General features: G+C 40.7%; 2 protein-coding genes across 3 annotated transcripts; both read right to left on the reverse strand.

The window, feature by feature from the left end:
* Nucleotides 1-647: 647 nt before the first annotated feature.
* LOC120716301 lies at nucleotides 648-6,298 on the reverse strand. 2 transcript variants are annotated; one of them, XM_040003779.1, is made up of 3 exons: nucleotides 6,051-6,298; nucleotides 3,427-3,954; nucleotides 648-2,142 (listed from the first exon to the last, which is right to left on the reverse strand). In XM_040003779.1, the coding sequence occupies exons 2-3, from the start codon at nucleotides 3,949-3,951 to the stop codon at nucleotides 1,669-1,671; spliced, it is 999 nt and encodes a 332-aa protein (XP_039859713.1). In that variant the 5' UTR covers nucleotides 3,952-3,954; nucleotides 6,051-6,298; the 3' UTR covers nucleotides 648-1,668. The 2 variants fall into 2 exon arrangements, with proteins under 2 accessions (XP_039859713.1, XP_039859712.1); XM_040003778.1 differs by lacking the exon at nucleotides 6,051-6,298 and adding an exon at nucleotides 5,552-5,884.
* A 4,318-nt stretch (nucleotides 6,299-10,616) lies between these two features.
* On the reverse strand, nucleotides 10,617-19,858 carry lrif1 (ligand dependent nuclear receptor interacting factor 1). The gene is made up of 3 exons (XM_040003742.1): nucleotides 18,305-19,858; nucleotides 15,753-17,199; nucleotides 10,617-14,430 (listed from the first exon to the last, which is right to left on the reverse strand). The coding sequence occupies exons 1-3, from the start codon at nucleotides 18,319-18,321 to the stop codon at nucleotides 13,504-13,506; spliced, it is 2,391 nt and encodes a 796-aa protein (XP_039859676.1). The 5' UTR covers nucleotides 18,322-19,858; the 3' UTR covers nucleotides 10,617-13,503.
* Between the last annotated feature and the right edge of the window lie 19 nt (nucleotides 19,859-19,877).

Raw genomic sequence — 19,877 nt, forward strand, 5'->3', positions numbered from 1 at the left:
GTATAGAGCCAAAAATGTTAGAATTGTGTCGATGTCCCAATATTTATGGACCTGACTGTACCTCGTCAGGCCAGGGATCTGCAGTCTATTTACACCTACAGGCCAGTGGACACTCTTTCAATGATGAGGATGTACACATCCTGGACAGGGAGGAACGCTGGTTTGAGCGCGAAAAGGAAAAACAATCTCTGAATGGAGGAGGGGGCCTAAGGGTACATCTGTCACCATCTTACAATGCTGTGATTGCAGCCATTCCACAACTCTCTGTGAATGGTACTCATTGTTCAGTTGGCTTTGATCAATTTCCATATTAATGATCATGAAACTGACCTCACAGTCCACTGTTAATCAGTGGTGTTAGTTTCAGTCAGTGTGCAAATGTCCTGTTTATATGGTTGGAAACCTGCAGTCAGCTGATGATGAGGAAACATTTCTCCTAATGAGAACGTCCAGATGAACAGAATCAACTTTATGGGATAATCCAATAACTCACACTAATACAACAAACCTCACTTTTTTTTTTTAAACTTACAATTTTTTCCTTCAGTTACAATATTCTGAACTCTTCTGATTCCAACCCTGGTTACAGTATAAACTGTGACCCTTTGGTGTGGTGAGATGCTTCTTTATAAAAAAAAAAGTCAAAGCCCCATACAGAATGCTTTTAATGCAAACATATTTTCCAATCAGATATACATCTATAGAAATGAATTTCAAACACAGAAATGAAAACCTTTAACACTAGATGAGTCCATGCTAAACATTTTGAATCATTCAGGGACCAAAGCAGAGAGGTGAGTGTGAGCACAGTCACTATGTCACAATTCAAAGTCCTGACTTTCTTGTTCCACACTGACAGAAGAAATGTCAGGCTCAGAGTGTAAGACCTGCATATGAAAAATAATTTAAGGAGTGAGAAAGCAGAGTAGAAAGGACAACAGTCACGCCACAACCATTTCAGCACTAGGTCACCAAATAATAACAATAATAATAATAATAATAATAACAGCAATAATAATGATTTTTCACAGGTCTTAGTATTAAAAGTCACATTATGAAACATATGCACAAAGATTAGTCATATTTATTGTTTATGGTTTGGAGCACTTTCAACAGACAAGACCAACTCATGACCTGTGGAGGTGTTTCAAGGTGATCAGGGAAACTATCATACTAAACAAAAACAAAAGTGTAGATTTGGTATGCTTGATTACAAAAAAAAAAAAAAAAAAAAAAAAAAAAGAAAAGAAAGAAAGACAAAAACAGTCTTAGTTACTGAACCAGGAAAAACGCATCATATATTCTGGAAAAAATAAGTATTTTAACAAAGAACCATTTGGTTCACTTTGTAAATGGGACCAAACTACAGCTTGAAATAATCAAACCATACGATGTTATGGTTTGAGGTTTTATCAAAAGGAAATGAACTAACACATCAAAAACATCCAAACATTGAAGACCTTGCTATAAACTGCACCTAATGAGAAGAGAACACCACACTAGTACAACATCTCTGTTTTTGGACGCCTAAATAAAACAAAAAGGATCACCAAACACATAAGCCCATCGACACCACTTTTATTAATGTGCATGTGTTCACAGAAGACAAATGTATAAAAGTCTATTCTAAACATTCAGTACAAAAAGGCTAACAAATGTGAGGTCACTTTAAGAAAGCAGGTTTAGAGCAGCTTCGCTCTGTCTAAGTTTGGCTCTCATTTGAGCGATCTTCTCCTCCTGTGCCAACTCGTTAAAGTCACAGTCCATCTGCAGTGATGTGGAGGCGGCAGCTGCACCCAGGGGCTCCACCCTGCCCCTGCTACTTTGGTCAACTTCCCTGATGTCCATCTGTAGACTACCACCTCTGTCATTGTTCTCACGGGGGCCGTCTGCTTCCTCGGCAGCCAGATCCTCCTCTGGCTCCCTGTGAGGCTGAAAGCAAGCTGTCTTCAGGGGGGCCTCTGAGAGCGGCTCTCCTCTAGAATCTGCAGGACACTGGCTGCCCACTTCACACTCACTCTCAGTGGGTTTCGGCAGAAAGTGAACATCTCTTGTCCTGTGTGCGTCATCCTTCTTGTTTTCTGTATGCATTACTTTACATATGTTGTGCTTTTTCTTGGGCTTGTTGTCGCTTAGCATCGTCTAAAGGATGTACAAAAAAAGTCATAGAATTAGCGTTTAAAGTAGCATTCTAGGACTAAAATACAAATGAACATAAACATAATCCAGAGGCTTCTGGGAGATGCTATTCTGTCATTTAGTTCAGTTTTTTGTGGAATCTCATGAATTCCAAAAAACCCACCAAAAGCATATTATGAAATATACTTTTGGTGAACCCTAAGGCTCAATTGTTTGTCAAATAGGTTGATTACAGGCAGCAGCATGTAGCTTTACATTTGTAGGGGCCTCCTAATACATGCATGTATTTGCATCTTGATACTAGAAATAAGCTTGAACTTTATATTCTGTAAATTAATAATAATAACAATTATTATTGGTGGTGATTAGCACTGTCAAAGCAGTGCTAATCACATGGCGTCGAACGTTTATGGATGATCTGAAAACCGTCGACATCGCCTGAGACGAAGATGTAGCAGTTGCTGCAGACCAACGTCGATAGAGATCATTAGCTGCCCGATGTGACACTTGGTGTAGGAGGAACTAAGTGCTAAGTAAGATTAGCATTGCTGCCTCACAGCAAGATGGTGCCTAGTTGGATTTCACCCCCTGGCCGGGTCCTTCCTGTGTGGAGTTTGCATGTTCTCCCCGGGTACCCCGGCTTCCTCCCACAGTCCAAAGACATGTAGTTAGTGGGGTCAGGTTAAATGTAAATTCCCACAGGTGTGAATTGTTGTCTGTCTCTGTGTATTGAACATAAAATTCTCACCAGATGTCGGTTCCTGGCTGAAATCAACCCCTTTCAGCAACTCGATATCACAGCAAGGCATGTAACAGAGATACCAATCCACTGTGTCCATGTCACACTTTGTCTCTCCAAAGCTAACTTAATCATTTCTACTTCTTACATTTTCTGTTTAATACCGAGTTTGTGGATTTAAATATATCATGTCCCTCTGCTGTTATATTCCTGCGGCGTTCAGCAATATAATTTCTGCATGCGCTGGACCGGTGTTTCTGTTACATGATGTCAGGTTGGTTTCAGATAAAGGCTGAGACCAATAATCAAGAGTTTACACCGAGTGATCAGGCTAAACCATGTGAAAAGAGAAAAGAATGGAGAGCATTTGTGTGTTTTAGGTTAATAGTAACATAAATATATTCATTATGATTCTTTTCAATGATATATAACTGTGTTGAATTGAATCATTCTCCCTTCTGGAACAGCAACAGACTGCTCTGTGTAAATACGACCTCTGCTAGACTTTTTGTAAACTGGTCGTTTTAGCAGAAAGAAAGTTGTGTTACCTTTTTCCTTTTCTTTGAAGACAAGTGGGACGTTGAAGGAGTGACAGGCTGAGAAGTCATCTGTTTCCCACGCTGACTATGGCTACGACTAGGCATTCTGATGGACAAGTAAACTTGCCCACGGTAGATGACGACAGCATCTCGACCGGTTCGCGGGGCAGAGTCCGAAGGGAATTGAGAGGTTTGACATAGAGGTGCCTTGGGAACGGTGCCCTTCAGCACCTCATGAGCTGCACGGTTCGAGGAAACAAAAGACATTCGAAAAGGACCCCTTGAAGCGCGCAACTCTTTGCCCAGCACTGAGGTCATGTTATCTATTGCACTTCCTGTGTGTCTCTGGCCTTTCTTCCGTATAACTGCTGGAGAAATCCATATGCCTTCTGGAGAGTCTGCAAGATTCCTGGAGGCATTCAGTAGAGGGAGGCCCATTCTTCTGAGTACAGACTTTGGCAAGGTCGACAAAGGGATGTTTTTCACCTCAGCCTCCGCAGGGATGTAGATTTCCAAACTACTGAGGAGATCCATGATCTGTGTACACAAATCATTTAATCAATAAGCAATCGTTTAATAAAGTGACACATACAAAAATAGAAGAATCAGATGATGAAAACAGCCACAGACTGAAGAAAAAGCTCCACCTCAGCTTCCAGCAGTACACAATTGGGGAATTGACAAAACATGACTTTGTTGTTGGTGGAGAAACCCTTGTTGTAAGCACAGCTGACAGATGTTTCCTATAGTTGGTCATCAGGGTTGCACACATCCCAGGGGGGATTCTGGACAACTCTTCTTTATAGAAACTCTAAAGGTTTCTTACTCAGGCTTCAACTCGTCTCACAGATTTTTATAGAATTGAGGTCTGGAGTCTGGGTAGGACAGCCGGGGACCTTAATATGCTTCTTTAGCCACTCCTTTGTTGCCTTGGCAGCGTGTTTTGGGTCATATCAGAAGAATCATCCACAGTGTCTAGGCAGCCACATGCGATAAACAAGCACTCCAAGAGCACAAACCTCAACCAAAGCCCTTTTCCATTAGTACCTACTTGGATTGACTGCTTGTCCATTAAAATCTAGTACCATCTGATGTGGATGGTCATTATCATAGCAACGCGTCCCAGCGCCCCCGTGATGTAATTGAGATGCAACACGAATGCTTAGGTCAAAGAATAAGAATATGCCAGCTGCTCATCTGTGGCTCTTTGTCAGTCCCAATAAAACAGCCCAGAGTGAACCAGTAAATTACCCTATATAATTTTCACCATGTACCAATCACAATGTGTGCAGTACAGTAGAAGTACAGTGTGTCCATCTCTGTGCTCGAGTATGGGGATGGTGTTCCCCAAAGAGCTTGATTTTGGTTTCATGTAACTTCAGCAGTTTTCCTCAGGCCTCCTGTGAATCATTAAGATGTTCACTGTCAAAGTTCAGACAGGCCTATACATGTTCTTGATTACGGGGACCTTGTGGGTGTTTCAATCCGTTATTGCATAGTGGATTACCAGGTATGTTTTTGTTAACTGTGGCTCCAGCTTCCTTCAGGTGATTGACAAGCTTCTTGCTCATGGTCTCGTAGCCCAGTCCAGCCTTGTACCAGTCTACAATCTTATCCACGAGGTCCTTTGGTGTTTCCCACGGTGGTGGAGATGTAGGAATGAAAGAAACTGATTCTGTGGAATCTTGTTATGTGTGCTTAATGCACAAAACAAGTTGAGAACAGAAGGATCTAATTCATTTGATTGTATTCTGGCTTTGCTACAGGGGCTCAAATACTCATCTGACTTAATGACCTGCAAATAAATTCCAACTTTTATGTAATGTGCGTGTGTTTCATTTTAATAGAGAGAGAGAGAATATCAATGAAACTACCATAAAAATTTGAGACTGTTCTTTTTTTGGTAAGTGAACAAACAAATTCAGCAGAAGAGCAAATAATTATTCCCCCACTGTAACGTTAACATGGGAAATTCTTCTGCATTGAGTACTTTAACACTTTTTCTTAAACTAAAATGTTACAAAACTACTTTTGAACTTTCAAAGCTTAAAAGTGAAACTTTGGCATTACTACCTATGTGAAACTGCTTACACATATAAATGATGTGAATAGTTGCTTGCCTTAGATGTCTTACCGACATCTAAGCGTTAATTGGACTTCCTTTCCCAGCGTACCCAGTTTCTCTCTGGCCCATGCTGATGATACCAGATGTATACTTCCTGGCAAAGGACTTGAACAGCCATGTTTATAATAAAAAAAAAAAAGGTCCCGGTGTGAAAAATCTAACATGACGTTCGCTGAAACGCACCACCCAGTTCCGCACACCGAGATAAAACTCGCCCGTGAAAGAGACCGAGCCCGGTGTTCCTGTTACACAGACACCATTTTGTTAGAGAACAGCAGGAAAGGCTTTGTAACCAAGGACAAGTCTTAGACCGCTAATTAGCACATTTGTTTCCAAAAAGCTCGTCAACACCTGGGTGTCGTACCTTAGCTCACGTTCGAGAGGGACAAGAAACCAACTCAAACCTCAAAACGCGGAGGCGGATTTTCACAGTGCCGAAGATCGCCGTTCACGTTAAACACACACATAACATACTAGTAACATGCAAGTCAAACGCAGTAACACATACCTTAGCAAAGCAGCCCTTTCTCCCAAGACCGCGATATGCTCTTGTTTCACTTTGCCACAGGCGAACGGACTTCCGGGCCGAATTTCAGAATAAAACATTCATTTAGCCTAACAGCGATTTTAAGTGAAACTGTAAAAAAAAAACAAAAAAAACAATAATGATAATATTAATAATAAAAAAAATGCTGCGTTAAAAATGCGTACTTGACATAAAAATGATATGTGCTGGGGAAAAAAGGGAAGGTTTCGGAGGGAGTGTTGAGAAGTCCAGGAAGTATTTCACGAATCGTGTGTTGGCTTCAGTGTTGCCAACTCCTCAGTAAGGAAAATCGCTATTGGTTGTCCTAAAAGTCGCTAGAAGTCGCTAAATGACGTCATCGCCTAATTTGCATAATTGATCATGCTAATCTAATTGTAACCTATGTTGTTGGAGAGAGAAATAACATCGTGGAAGAGACATAAAGTGAGTAAAAAACGTCCTAAATGCATTTAGAGTTTATTTAGAACTACAAATTAAATTTCTTTTAGCAATTATTGTTTTTTTTTTAATGTCACAATTCCAACCCTGCTCCTTTACCCGGGCTTGGACCGGCAAGTGACCCGAAATAGGCGCTCTGGTGGAGTTACTTTGTGTGTGTGTGTTTATAAGTAGTTTTAAACCTTGTGATCCACAAAACAGCATAAGAGTAAAAGAAGAACTGACTGCGTTACAGCACCCGCTGCTTGTTGAGAGTAAAAGCGATACGCGCTTTCACGTCTTTTTTTAGCGACTTTCTTTAGAAAAAAAGTCGCTAAGGGGTCTGAAAACTCGCTAAATATAGCGACAAAGTCGCTAAGTTGGCAACTGGTTGGCTTGCACTTTTATGGGTGAGTGACGTCAGTGATGACGTCTGAAGCCTCGCTAGTTCAGAAAGTGAGTGTTGGTGTGATTTCTGGACATACATAAAGTGGAACGGATCCGTGGGTGGAGGTGCATATATTTTAGCCTAACATAAGCCTACTGTGGGGTACTTGTGCACTTCTGCCTCTTCAGTACCACGTGAAAGGGTTTTCTCCAAAGCCAAAGAGGTTATTGCCAAAAGGGGAAACCAGGCTAAGGAGAGCCACAAGTGCAAAATGAATTTAATTAATTAATTAAATAATGAAATAACGCATGCACACATTTGCACACAACCAGAGATAACTGCTAACAAAGAAACCAACAGACCCAATTTTCAATCAATCCAAACACAGAAATGTTTGCACACACATATGATTATGTGCAGAGGTCCACCCTAGAAACCAGCCTCAGATCTCCACACATGTACACATGAATGCACATACTTCTGTACACATCTGGATTGGTAAACTGATTACCAATCCAAAATTCCTAAAAATCCAAGCACAGAAATGTTTGTGCACAAATGTGATTGTCCACAGAGATCAACCAATTCAGCCAACCTTAGATCTCAAAGCAGGAACATGGGAATGCACAAAGATTTCCACACATACAGAGATAGAAACGGCTAAAGAAACCACCGGAACAAAATTCCAAGCAATCCAAACACGGAAATGTTTCCACATGTTTCCTGATCATGCGTGGCCCATTCGGTGTGCCTGCGTTGAGCTCGATCCAACCTTAAATCTCAGGATTGCAGGATTAAATGAATCCACATACATTTGCACACATACAGAGATAAACTCTTCCAAAGATACCGAATCCCAAGAAATCAAAAACACAGAAATGTTTGCACACACATAAAAAGAAAAGAAAAATAAATAAAGAAATGGCAAATGTGAAATGATCTCACACTCACCCATTCAATTCAATTCAATTTTATTTATATAGCGCCAAATCACAACTACAGTCGCCTCAAGGCGCTTTATATTGTATAGTAGATCGTACAATAATAGATACAGAGAAAAAACCAACAATCATATGACCCCCTATGAGCAAGCACTTTGGTGACAGTGGGAAGGAAAAACTCCCTTTTAACAGGAAGAAACCTCCAGCAGAACCAGGCTCAGGGAGGGGCGGGGCCATCTGCTGCGACCGGTTGGGGTGAGAGAAGGAAAACAGGATAAAGACATGCTGTGGAAGAGAGACAGAGATTAATAACAAGTACAATTCAATTTACGGAGGCAGGTGCTTTTGCTGTGATGTGTATTGTAACAGTTTGTCAATAAAAAGGCGACGAGGGAAGCTGCTCTTTGAAGGATTTGGGCTACAGACAGGTGAGGAGCATGAGCTCCAAGAGCTGGTTCTGACCCAAACTTCCCTCGTTAACGAGTGAAAAGACCGGTTGAAGATGTTCTGTCTTGTTTTCTGTTCTTCATGAGGAATAAGTCTCTAAACTAGCGGGGCATGTGGAAACACAGACCCAACAATGCACATCATCGGCATACATCCCCTTGAATGTCCAGTCAATAACCAGACCATTATTCTTCTCAGAGTTTTTGTATATCCCATACGCCCTGCCATGGGGTTACAATGAGCTGCCTGGAAAATTATTTTCCAGCTGCTTTTTGGCACCAACAACTGGGTGTGTCATGACTCATTCAATACAATCTGTCTCTAACCATCACAGAAAGAGGGTAGGTCAGCGCTACGTCTGAGCACACCATTTGATCATCAGTTTCCATCCCTTGGTCAAAGGCTGAGCGTAGAGCGTCATCACAAGACTGCTCTAGTGGGAAATCTCAGATGGAGTGAATTACTGGAGCAGGCAGAGCCTGTGTATGTCCCTGGGCACACACCTAACCGTCACCTACTCTGCCTCCAACAATATCCTGGGTTGAACGAAGGGTATGGTGGACCAGAGTCAGCGTGCAGCCCGAGTCCACATTATCTGTCCTGCCTCCATACACGGGACTCTCGACTGACGTGTCCTAGTTGTTCACATCTCCAGCACTCCAGCCCCAATGCTTGTGTGGCTCGCAGTGAGTGGAGTGCATTGTCCATAGCTACTGTGCAATGACACAGACCCAGAGCTGCCTCCCTAGAGTTGGGACTGGATGACTCGCCACTGCTGGTTTTGACCGACTCATTGACTCTCTTAGCTGCACTGACAGGTGGTTCTCCGACCGCTTCACCACGGCATGTGGATCGGCTGGTCGGTGGCAGCAGACCCACTCTGCTGTGTCTACTGGGAGCCCATCCATGAATTGCTCAAGGCCAATTAGGTCCACCAGCCAAACCTCTCCTTTATGTGAGTGCCTGGCGTTGCTCGGCCGCTGGGTCATGCACCTGCCTTGCGTAGGTGAAGGGCCGATTCTATGACCCCGCCAGCTACCTTGTGCAGTGGTCCTCCAGTGTGAGTCCCAGTTGGTCAAGTATCAACCAAGGGACATCTTTAAAGCAGACCCTGTTAGGATTAAAATGATTAAATAAAGAAGTTTTTTTTTTAATGATTTTCATATATACATCACATGTGCTCATTATGGGCTGGTGCTGCATGTTTTTGAAGGTCAGAAACTTCATTCAGTGCTATGACTGAATTGAAATATTGAGACTGATGTAGAGCGCAGAGGGTCTTTTTGTAGCATGTATACACATCACACCACATAAAAGTCAGGCTATTTTGTGGACCAAGGAACTCTGAACAAAATGTCCAGAAATTAAATAATAAATAGAATCAGAATTAATTATCAAGGCAGGGAGGTGTTTTTCTGTCTCTGTCATTCCAGGAAAAGGAGCAGATATGAGGTCGAACCTGAGCGGAGAGGAGACTCGAAGGGAGACAACAGGACTGCCACAATGCTGCCAGAAGAAGATTGTCATAATAAAATTTGTTATTGTTGGGGTATAAAACTGTGGGCCCCGTTTCAGGCTCATCCTTTTGCGTGAAGACAGACGGCTAATTTAACAGAGAGATCCAAGGCTGTAACTTGTAATTTCAACTGCAGAAGCAAATTAAATCTTTTTTTTTTTCAACGACAGGTTGAAAAAAAAGTACTTCTGTACTCCCTTCGGGAAAAACTAAACACGACAAACCTCACCATTGCAAAGTTGAGGGCCACCATCTGGGCCTCCCAAGACAGCAATGGGAGCAACCATAAGGACCGCTCCTCAGCAGGCCACTGGCACGCTTCAGCCATGTCCTCCACGAAGGCATAACAACTGGGACTGGGGGGATTGACAGCCGAGCTGGCAAGGAAAGTGTGACCAGCACAAGCACTCGGCCTGGTCCTGCAGCCAGTCAAGCTGCTGGTGATGCACCGCTGTCTGATCCTGATGCATAGTGGCTCCAGAAGCATACTGGCCAGAGTTTCCAAAGGCTGAACCCGCTGCTCCACCCCTCTACCTGCAGCTGACCGTCTTTACTCACACCATGCCACACATGACTTTAATGTACATCATTAATTGAAATTAGGGCAACCCCCTTTTGATTAACCTACTGAAATGTGTAAAATGTATAAGAGTGAAAACAGTCTGTCCTCCTGTAATCAGGAATGTACTGATGGTTGCAGAGTTTAAATGCATGTACATCCTTCCTTCAATTACAGTGCATTTAATGGTAATAAAAAGCAGACAATGAATTATGACACTGTGTTCATTTGCAAAAAGAAATCACTGTACACACTGTGATCCACACACAATTGAACTGTAATTAATGTATGTTACAGATAACAGACAAGAAAACAGCAAGAAGGCAAGTTTTAAATAAATGTTCATTTAGTGGAAATGGAATTAAATAAATCATGAATACATATTTTAATCAAAAACATGAAGAAACCTAAAACTGATGGTCACATGTTTCCAACAGAAGTCAGAGATGTCTGCTTCACTGCGTCCAATTCAGAACAACTATGTTTCATACCATTTGTAAATATCCACTTTGTAAAGACAAAGCTTACACTGTCTGTCAGGATTCAGTACATGTTAGGCTGTGTTTGGAAAACAAATGAAAACATTATAAGTAATGTTTAGGATGCAGCTTACAAGCTGAAGTGGAACAGAGTGATTTAATCTATTATTCAAAAGTGAAGAATTAAGGTTTACAAACGAAAAAGTGCATCACTGAGCAGATACATGCTATTGTATTGTTCTACACAGCACAAGGTAAACCATAGCAAACTTAACTATAAAACATATAACCCTGTTTACAAAAATATTGTGATTCAGTTTAAAAATGTAAATTAAATAATACAGTATTCAATTAAAACCTTTGTGTAACTATAAATAGCAGAAAGACAACGATTCAAATATTGAAACAGTTTTGTAAGAAAATAAATATTCATTTAAAATGTTTAATTAATGACAGCAACAGTTTCCCATTGTGTTGCATAACCACTTTTTTAAACAACCCCTTTATTTCACCTTCATTTTAGGTTGGAAATACTGCCCCCATCACATGACCTGAAGACGCCTCAGAGGTGAAACATCTTCACAAACCTAATGGAGTCCAGTTATCTCCTTGTATGTAAAGAGACACTTACTGGCAGGAACTGATGGAAAAAACAGGAATTTAGTAAAACTGCTGATTCAATCTGCGATAAGTCTGGAAACCATTACATGAAACCTTTCTGCACATCATTCATCAATAATGAATAACACAGACTCATTAATGCATTAATGAGATATGTAAATTACTACACCATTATAGGTTGCTAGCTTTTTATCTGTGCGTACTAACAATCGTCATGGAGCTCTGTAAATAAAGAATAGAGCAGCCATTAAAAACAAAGAAGAAAAAGAATTATAAGAACTAGATCAGTTATCTCTTTGGTTACCTTTTTAAAAAATAAACATAATTTCTCAGTTTTAGCATTTGATGTAAACTTTAAAATAATCTTATTAATAAAAAGTTATAGTTTATTACCTGTTTTGAACTTCCATAACAGTTTTTGGAAACAGAGTTTGTTTTCAGTTTAATGGTTGCCAGAAAAAAACAAGAAACCTGACCAGTAAGAAACATGTAAGCTGTAAGTGTGTTGGAAAAGACATAAACTGGGTGCCACTTTAGCTCAGTGGGTAAGCAGAGGAATGAATGGGTGAAAAAGAAAAGTTGTTTGAGTATGCTATATAAGAACCAGTCCATTTACCATTCACCGTGCAGGTGACCACATGACAAGAGTGAAGCAGCTGGCTTTGACTCTGACATCTGGTGTCCCTCTCTTATCCTGGTGTCTGTTTCTTTTGTTCTCTATCCATAGCTTGTGACCATGGCTGAGGGTACAGACACGGATCAACTGATAAACAAACTGGTACAGTGTCCACATCACTGCAGATCCTGTCCTAGTTTGTCTATCAGTCTCCTGCTCCCCTCTCTCAGGGATAAAGTTCCCTGAGATACTTGATACCACTTAGGGCAGGGGTGTAGAACTCCAGGCCTCCAGCACCGGTGTCCTGCAGGTTTTAGATCTCACCCTGGGTCAACACACCTGAATCAAATGATTAGTTCATTACCAGGCTTCTGGAAAACTTCCAAGACATGTTGAGGAGGTCATTAAGCCATTTAAATCAGCTGTGTTGGATCAAGGACACATCTAAAACCTGCAGGACGCTGGCCCGCGAGGCCTGGAGTTCGACACCTGTGACTTAGAGTAACAATTCATCCAGCAGAACACCATATCTTCAGATTTGAAAATTCTAGTTCTTCTTAATACGGCTTCAATTTTGTCTGTGAATCGCTCCAGTGGGAGCTGGAGGAAACTGCCTGATGGAGTCAACAGAAAGCAAAGAGGAGATCCTTAGGCCACCAAGATGGAAGACGTCCACCTTAGTGGCCCTAGCACCTGCCAGTTAAGCAATTTTTTTTTTTTTTTTTTTTTTATAAGCTTATTTTCATTTTTAAATTGGAAAACAGACAATCAAAACAAACAAAGCGAACAAACAAACAAAAAAGCAACTTTCAATTAAGACTTAATTCCATTAACCCTGCAACACCTCCTGAGAACCGAGGAACCAAGTATCTTTTTTGTAATGTCCTGCATTTCTGGAGCTAAAAGAGCCACCCAAACCGGCGTGATATCAATGGAAAGGTTGGTGTGACTTATTATGGTAGCCCAAATAAGTCAAAAGATGTAGAGCAAAAACAAATGTCCATTAAAAAGGGCATAAATGAATAGACTGGTTCTCAGGAGGATATACATACATTTTTGTGAGTTTTTGAAATTTCCACATAAATGTGATCCTCTGCCTCTCAAAAAAGCAAACAAAATGCAAAATGTAGCAAATATGATACAAATGAAAACTGCTAAAAGCAAATTAATATTTTTTTCCTGAAGGTATTTCATGGTTCAGGATTTAAAGTTTCAGGTTTGTAAATACACTGTGTGTAATGATATCACATTATAGCCTATTGGACAAGTAAAAACCCAGCATTGATGTATGTGTGTGGTGGGATCCATGGAACATAAACTCACTTTGAGTCTCAGAAAGTGAATGTGCATGAGGAGGTGCCATTTTTGAGTCCATTAATCGATGAACTTTATAAGGACACGTGTGTGCTAGAAATACTGGACATTTTCAATCAGCTCACTTTTCTCTTCATTAGTTGCAACGCTGCCTCTTTCTCTGTCAGGTAATCTTTGAGTCTTTTGATCCGTTCCTGTCTTTTTAGTTCATCACAGTCCGTGGACGTTGTTGACAAAATGTTACTATAGCCCACATGGGCGACACAGTTCTGCTTGTTTGTGACTTTTCCACAGCTCATCATTCCATCTTTTCGAGGAACCTTTGCTCTTCCCCCTTTTTTACTCACCTGCTCTGCTGTAAAGTCCCACTTGTCTAGCTCCTCTAGCCTTGCCCTGGACTTGACTGCAGGATCCAGAGTAGTGGGCATGCAACATGGACACACAGTGCGTTTCCTGGTCCGTCCTATTCTCCTTGTGTTTCTGCTGAGATCCAACCAAGTCTGAGTCTGAAGATGGGCATCTGCATACTGTGATTGTGAGATACTGCCTTCATTTGTGGTAGGGACCTCCTCACCACCTGGTTCCAAACAATCTGTCTCTTGCTTACTTTTACAGTCACATGATGCTCTGTTGTGTGAACTTTGACCTGAAAAGAACTTCTGTTTCCAAGGAAAAGGAGGAGGTTTCTGGTCCAGTTTGACATGAGAACATCTGAGAGCTCCAACACCTGTGTCAGGTGATGGTGGTAATTCCTTTCCAGTTTGTACTTTTACTCTCGGGATATCAGTATGACCACTGTTCATATTGGTTTCTTGTGAACCGCCACCTTCATATCGAAAAACATCTACCACTGGTTCCTCATTATCCTCCACTGACTTAATGGAGTCTATGTGCAGCGAATTTGCAGGGACAGACTCAACTGATGGTTCATCAACCCTCTGAAGGCAAAGTTTAAGTTCAGCTGTTATCCCAAATATCTGCCTCAGCAGGTGGTCGGACACTTTGCGAGGCTTTGGTGCCACTGACTCAGGATTTGTAGAGCCCTGCAAATAGGGAAATGTAAAATAAAAATACCATTATCACACATTAAGCAAATGATCCAAGTACATTTAGTAGCTGTTTATGGGAACTTTTACTAGGCGGTCCAAAGAGAGGTCACTGCAAGTGAAGGAGGCCATCATTATTAAAGAGATGGCTAAAACTCTAGTGGTCAAATCAACAATCTGGTACATTCTTAAAAGAAGCAATGTATTAGCAACACCAAAGGTCTGAAAGACTACAGAAGACAACTAAAACGAATTCTTTCCATGGCTGAGAAAAAACCCACTCACAACATGCAACACCGTGTTGGCTAGCAATGTCACCTCACAGGAAGAGATGACCTGAGGTTCCTGGTTTATGCTGGGGCCTTTGTGTGCTGTGTGCATGTTCCTTCCTCCCACCATCCACAGACATGCATGTCAGGTTAATTGTTGATTCTAAACTACCCATGAATGTGAGGTAGATAAAGTGCTTGGAGTGTAAAAAATAAAGCAATGCATTTAATGCATGGTTAAAAATGTGGCTTGTACTCTAAAGTCAAAATTGCTCTTAAAAAGGTTGGGATGTCATTGTCAAGGTCTACAAGGTCTTCAGAGGGTTTACAACAAGGTGCCACTGGTTACTTTTAAAAAGAGAAAGTCCAGATTATATTTAGAAAGCATCTGAAAAGAACCTGCCTAGGCAGATGCCACCTGTCAAACATGGTGGAGGCAATGCTAAAGCTAAAGTATGGTTGCCAGTGCTACCAGGTCATAGTATTTGCTGATCATGTGCCTGCTCAGAGACATAATGGGATGAATCTGAGCTGCACAGGGCTGTACACTCTGCTCAGATTCAGCCAAATGCTGTGAAGCTTAATAGGTAGCACGTTCCAGTGTAAACAAGATTTATTGTAATACTGAAAGCTGAAAGTCTGCACTTTAATCACATGTTAATGAAAACTGACTACGGTGCTGTACAGAGAAAAAAAAAAAAAAAAAAAAAGGAAAAGGAAAATAAATACACGTTTTTTCTATCATCCACGCTTCAGAAAATAAATACTCATTTTGTAGATCACACAAGAAAACCGACAAGGTTAAGAGGTTGAACTTCCAAACGAACACTGGTGTGATCAGAAATACTCACCAGACAGAAAACAATACAAAAAACAATTACAAACAAATAAACTTGAATTATCCTTCAAAAAACATAGACCAAACCACAGATCTGTAATGATTAGCTGCAGACCTACGTGAAATGTTATATTATCTAGTCTACAATCACACCTTAAAAGCATTTTTATTAAAACACTAACAAGTCCCAGAAGCATCAGAACTAGCCTTACCTCAGTTATCTGACTGTCGCTCTCTGTTTCACAGCTGCTGCTGGCCTCTGTTGGACTTTGTGTTTTTGCATCAAGCTCTACGTCTTGCAGCTGCTGGGCAGAGGTGCTGTGAAGCATGTCTGAGCCACAAACACACGTTTCATTTCTATCTGACGTGTCCTGGCCGGCTTTTGCTCCTCTCAAAGCCATGTTTGAAGTTGTGCAGCGTGGTGAACAGGACTCTGGCTTGGGTGGAATATATGATACAAATATGACATTGTCTTCATCCAGATGAGAGACCGCAGGCATGTTAACTGCTTGTTGAGGTGACTCATCATCGTCACATAGATCAATCACCTCATCTGACTCCCTTTGCGTTCTAACATCTCGACTTGTTACAGCTGACTGAAGAAACTGTTGTAAAGAAGAAGATGGTGGAAGAATGCTTTTGCTGAGTTCAGACGCTTTAGTTGTTGTTGTGGTCTTAGATAGCGAGGTGCACCGTTTAGCTACAAAGAACACCTTGCCATTGCACATGACCAAAGCATTTTCTTGCCCTTGTGCACCATTGTCCTGACTCAGTTGAGAGGCTGTTTTTCTGAAGGTGCTGAGCTGTGTGGAAGAATTTTCTCTCTGTGCGATTGCTTGAAGAATCTCTGAAGTTACAGACGGACAGTTAAGAGGTTTTATATTTGGACCTGATGAACAATCCACTTCTTCTATCACCCAGCGTGTGGGGCTGTCGGGCCTTTGTGAAACCTTTGGAATCAGTTTTAACTGTTGTGTTCTTTGCTTTGGGTGAAATCCATAAGAAGTCAGTGTTGATGCATTGGAAAACATTCGGACTGAGTGTGGAGCGGTGTCCGTTGGCAGAGTCCCGCCTTGATTTATAGTGGTGACAGGAGTAACATACACTACACTGGGTAATGCTGACCCCGAGGAGGAGCTGGCAGAAGAAGTAAAAATCTGTTTCTGGATAGCTGCAGGGAGTCTGCATGCTGGAACGGTCTGGACTTGTGCATTGGGGGGAATCTGAAGATACTGTCCTCTCGGGAGTGCAGGAGATTTCACAGTAACTGGGAGTGGATTAAAAAGTTTTACTGGCATTCCAGATTTTTCTTTAAAAGTTGCCACTGACGGAACTTCAGCCATTAAATTACCAGTCTCCTGCTGCAGCGAATGGTTGTTGACTGAATGTACACAGTTGGACAAGACATCCATAACTGAAACCTGCTTCCTGATTATTTGCTGAGAGACAGAAGAACTCAAAGCTGTATCTGTGACCATGTTCACAGGTGCTGAGTTGATATTTATGGTAACAGCTTCCTGGGAAATTGGGTCCCTTTTAGTGTTACTTGTCTGTGGTTGGAAAAACTGTCTGTTCACCATTTGGACAGGAATCAGTTTCATGATGTTCTTTCCATCAGCTCCAATTGCAGGCATTGCCTGGTAGAAGACACCTCGGCCACTGAGAGAACGGAAGGAAGAACGGAATTAACACAAATATAAATATATGAATTTTATACAGTTATGACTTTATTATGTTGAACTCTAACACCTCCAAACAGTACAGATCTAAACCTTTACCAGAGTGGCAGAGAGTCCACATATCTGATTTCCTTTGTTGAATTTGTGATAGTTGCCTGCATTTCTAAGCCAATATTAGTTGTATTACTCGCTCTTGTTGCTCAGAGGAAGGCTTTAAGCAGGCACTCGGGAGCATACGTAGGTGTCACATGCATTTAAGAAGAAATTCATCCCCACTCTTTTACAAAGAAGTTATTCCACCAGCATAATTAGAGGCAACAGAGTATCTGATGCTGTATTTTTTTTCTATTGGAAAAATAAAATGAGGTACGTCATTATCGTACTATTTTTACTGTTTTCCCAAAATTCTTAATTTTTGCTTTACTCCTAATAACTGGGAAGAGCTGTTTTACTGCAATGGGAGATCAATTATATTTCTTTTAATAATCAAGGGGTAACACTTTATAACATGACCCGCGAATAAGGCGCAAGTACCCAGTACTTAGGTGTCATTTGCAGGTAACAAGTTATTGTATGTTATTTTATTATTGTTTCCTGTACAAAACGTGTTACACGGAAATACAGGATACTTGCGGTCTAACAATGTAATTATTTTATAGTTTCCTGCAAAAACCTGACTCGGTACACGAAACTGCATGTAAGTACAGGGTACTTGTGCCTTATTCGCGGTTACCATCAAGGGTACATTACAACTGACAAGGTGTGCAGTACACAAAGGTACAAATATTTAAATACTGTTTCAAACAAGTTAATAAGAACTTTAAAACTTTAATGTGGGACTATATGAATGACAGAGATCGATCTCATATTTTGTAAGATTAGCTCATTGCAATTAATAATAATGATTAGAATATTTATACTTAGTATTAATATATTTAGTATCTAATCCCATCTAACAGCAAACTGAGCCAGCCTATGATTTCTTATTCGGACCCATCATTAGTGTTGTCATGACTCCCGTTATGTTTAAAAGAACAAATCATCAATAAGGGACTGGGAGGCATTGAGCCATCAAACCGCAGTACCTGTAAATCGTATCCATCTGTCCTCTGGTGAAAAGACGAACGCTGGAATGTAATTTTTAGCTGCCGTAACGAAAAATGACTAAATTAAATACATAATTATTGGTGTGAGCTCCGTTTACACGATAGCTATAAGTTACTGGTAACGTCCAAACACCATCGTAGCCTCAGCGCTTGAAAGCTAGCCTTGGTCCAAATGTGTAATCGCCGCTATTAACCTCCGAATACTCTCGTTTAATTGCCATTAAAAATGTTTTGACTGCACATTTTTCGCCCTGGTGCCTTTCATCAATAGATGTAATAAGTTGGAATCTCGTTTCCATCATTTCAGCCCTTCTGTCACATTATTTCCGGTTTGTTACGAGGTTGTGTTCAACGTAGCAAGCCGTTTTTAAGTTTGTGTTGATTGTGTTTGTTTGTTTTAATCGCAGACTCTGACTTTAGGTTGAATATAGTGGTGCTCTGTCGTGTTTTAGCAGGGTTCATTATTCTTATTATTTACTATTATTTATTTTTCACGCAACACAAGACGAGTTAAATATTGCTAGCCTTTGTGGCTTTTGAACTGTCCCTTTTTACCAACTTCCGCTTGGCCACTTCCGGTTCCGTTTTGTGATACGCATATTTATTTATATATTTTCTTATATATTAAGTGTGTCTGATATTTAGATAACCTGTCATGAAGAGGTTGAGGTGGATATGGGCTCTGTCTCCTTTAAACATGACACCCAATGTTGTTAGTGGGTTTTGGGATTGGTGTTAATTCATTTTGCAGTGTTCATTTTGGTAAACCATATCACCCCATGACAAATTTATAAATACACTGACACAAGTAGTGGGAAAAATAGACAAGGAAACCTAAAAAGGGAGGAACACAGGGTGCTCCAGCAACATAGAGTAGAAAATCAAAGTTATGATGCAGGACAACCAGATCAAGCTTGAACTTAACTGCTTAAAAAAAAAAAAAAGAAAAGGAAAGAAACTCCTAAATCAATGTCGGATCTTTATGAGTAAAATATTCAGCTGTTTTTGCTGATGTCAGTCAGCATTGTTAATATGGAAATCTAGTGAACTATATTCGTGTTTTTGTGTCATCGTGAAGTTATATAACAATTTTTAAAAATGCTGTTCTAAAGAGCTCAAAGTAAAAAGCTTGTGACCCCCAGTGACTAACATTTTGCTTTAAAGTTTGGAGATGATCTAATGGAAACTAACGCTTATCCTAATTGACCTGTTTCTTTACATTTTGTTTTTTAAGATCAACTTTGACCTTGGGAACTAATGATGAAGATCAAGGTCAAATGCCAACCTAGGTACTCATGTGCCCCAAAGCCTAGTATATTGTTGTTGTTGGAAAACAATCCATAAAAATTATGAAGAACAACATTTTTACAGATTTTCACATTTGGTTGACCTTGACCTGAGTCAAACCAGCCCCACCTGTTACCTACCTTCACAGAAAATCGAAAAATGAACAGTGGACGTTAGACTGCTAACAGATAGACAGACAAAGGTTAGATTCTAATAATTATTTGTTAATTAGAAACATATCCGCTTTCTAGGAACATTGGCTCAT

Source organism: Simochromis diagramma, unplaced genomic scaffold (assembly GCF_900408965.1).
Source record: "Simochromis diagramma unplaced genomic scaffold, fSimDia1.1 OVJJ01000466.1, whole genome shotgun sequence".
NCBI classification, from domain to species: domain Eukaryota; kingdom Metazoa; phylum Chordata; class Actinopteri; order Cichliformes; family Cichlidae; genus Simochromis; species Simochromis diagramma.

Bases quoted from the DNA above. Each gene is read 5' to 3' on its own strand.
- LOC120716301 (XM_040003778.1), bottom strand. The intron at 2,143-3,426 runs GTAACACAACTT...TACATCCTTTAG, and splicing joins CTTCAAAGAAAAGGAAAAAG to ACGATGCTAAGCGACAACAA.
- lrif1 (XM_040003742.1), bottom strand. The intron at 14,431-15,752 runs GTAAGGCTAGTT...CCCTATTTGCAG, and splicing joins GCGACAGTCAGATAACTGAG to GGCTCTACAAATCCTGAGTC.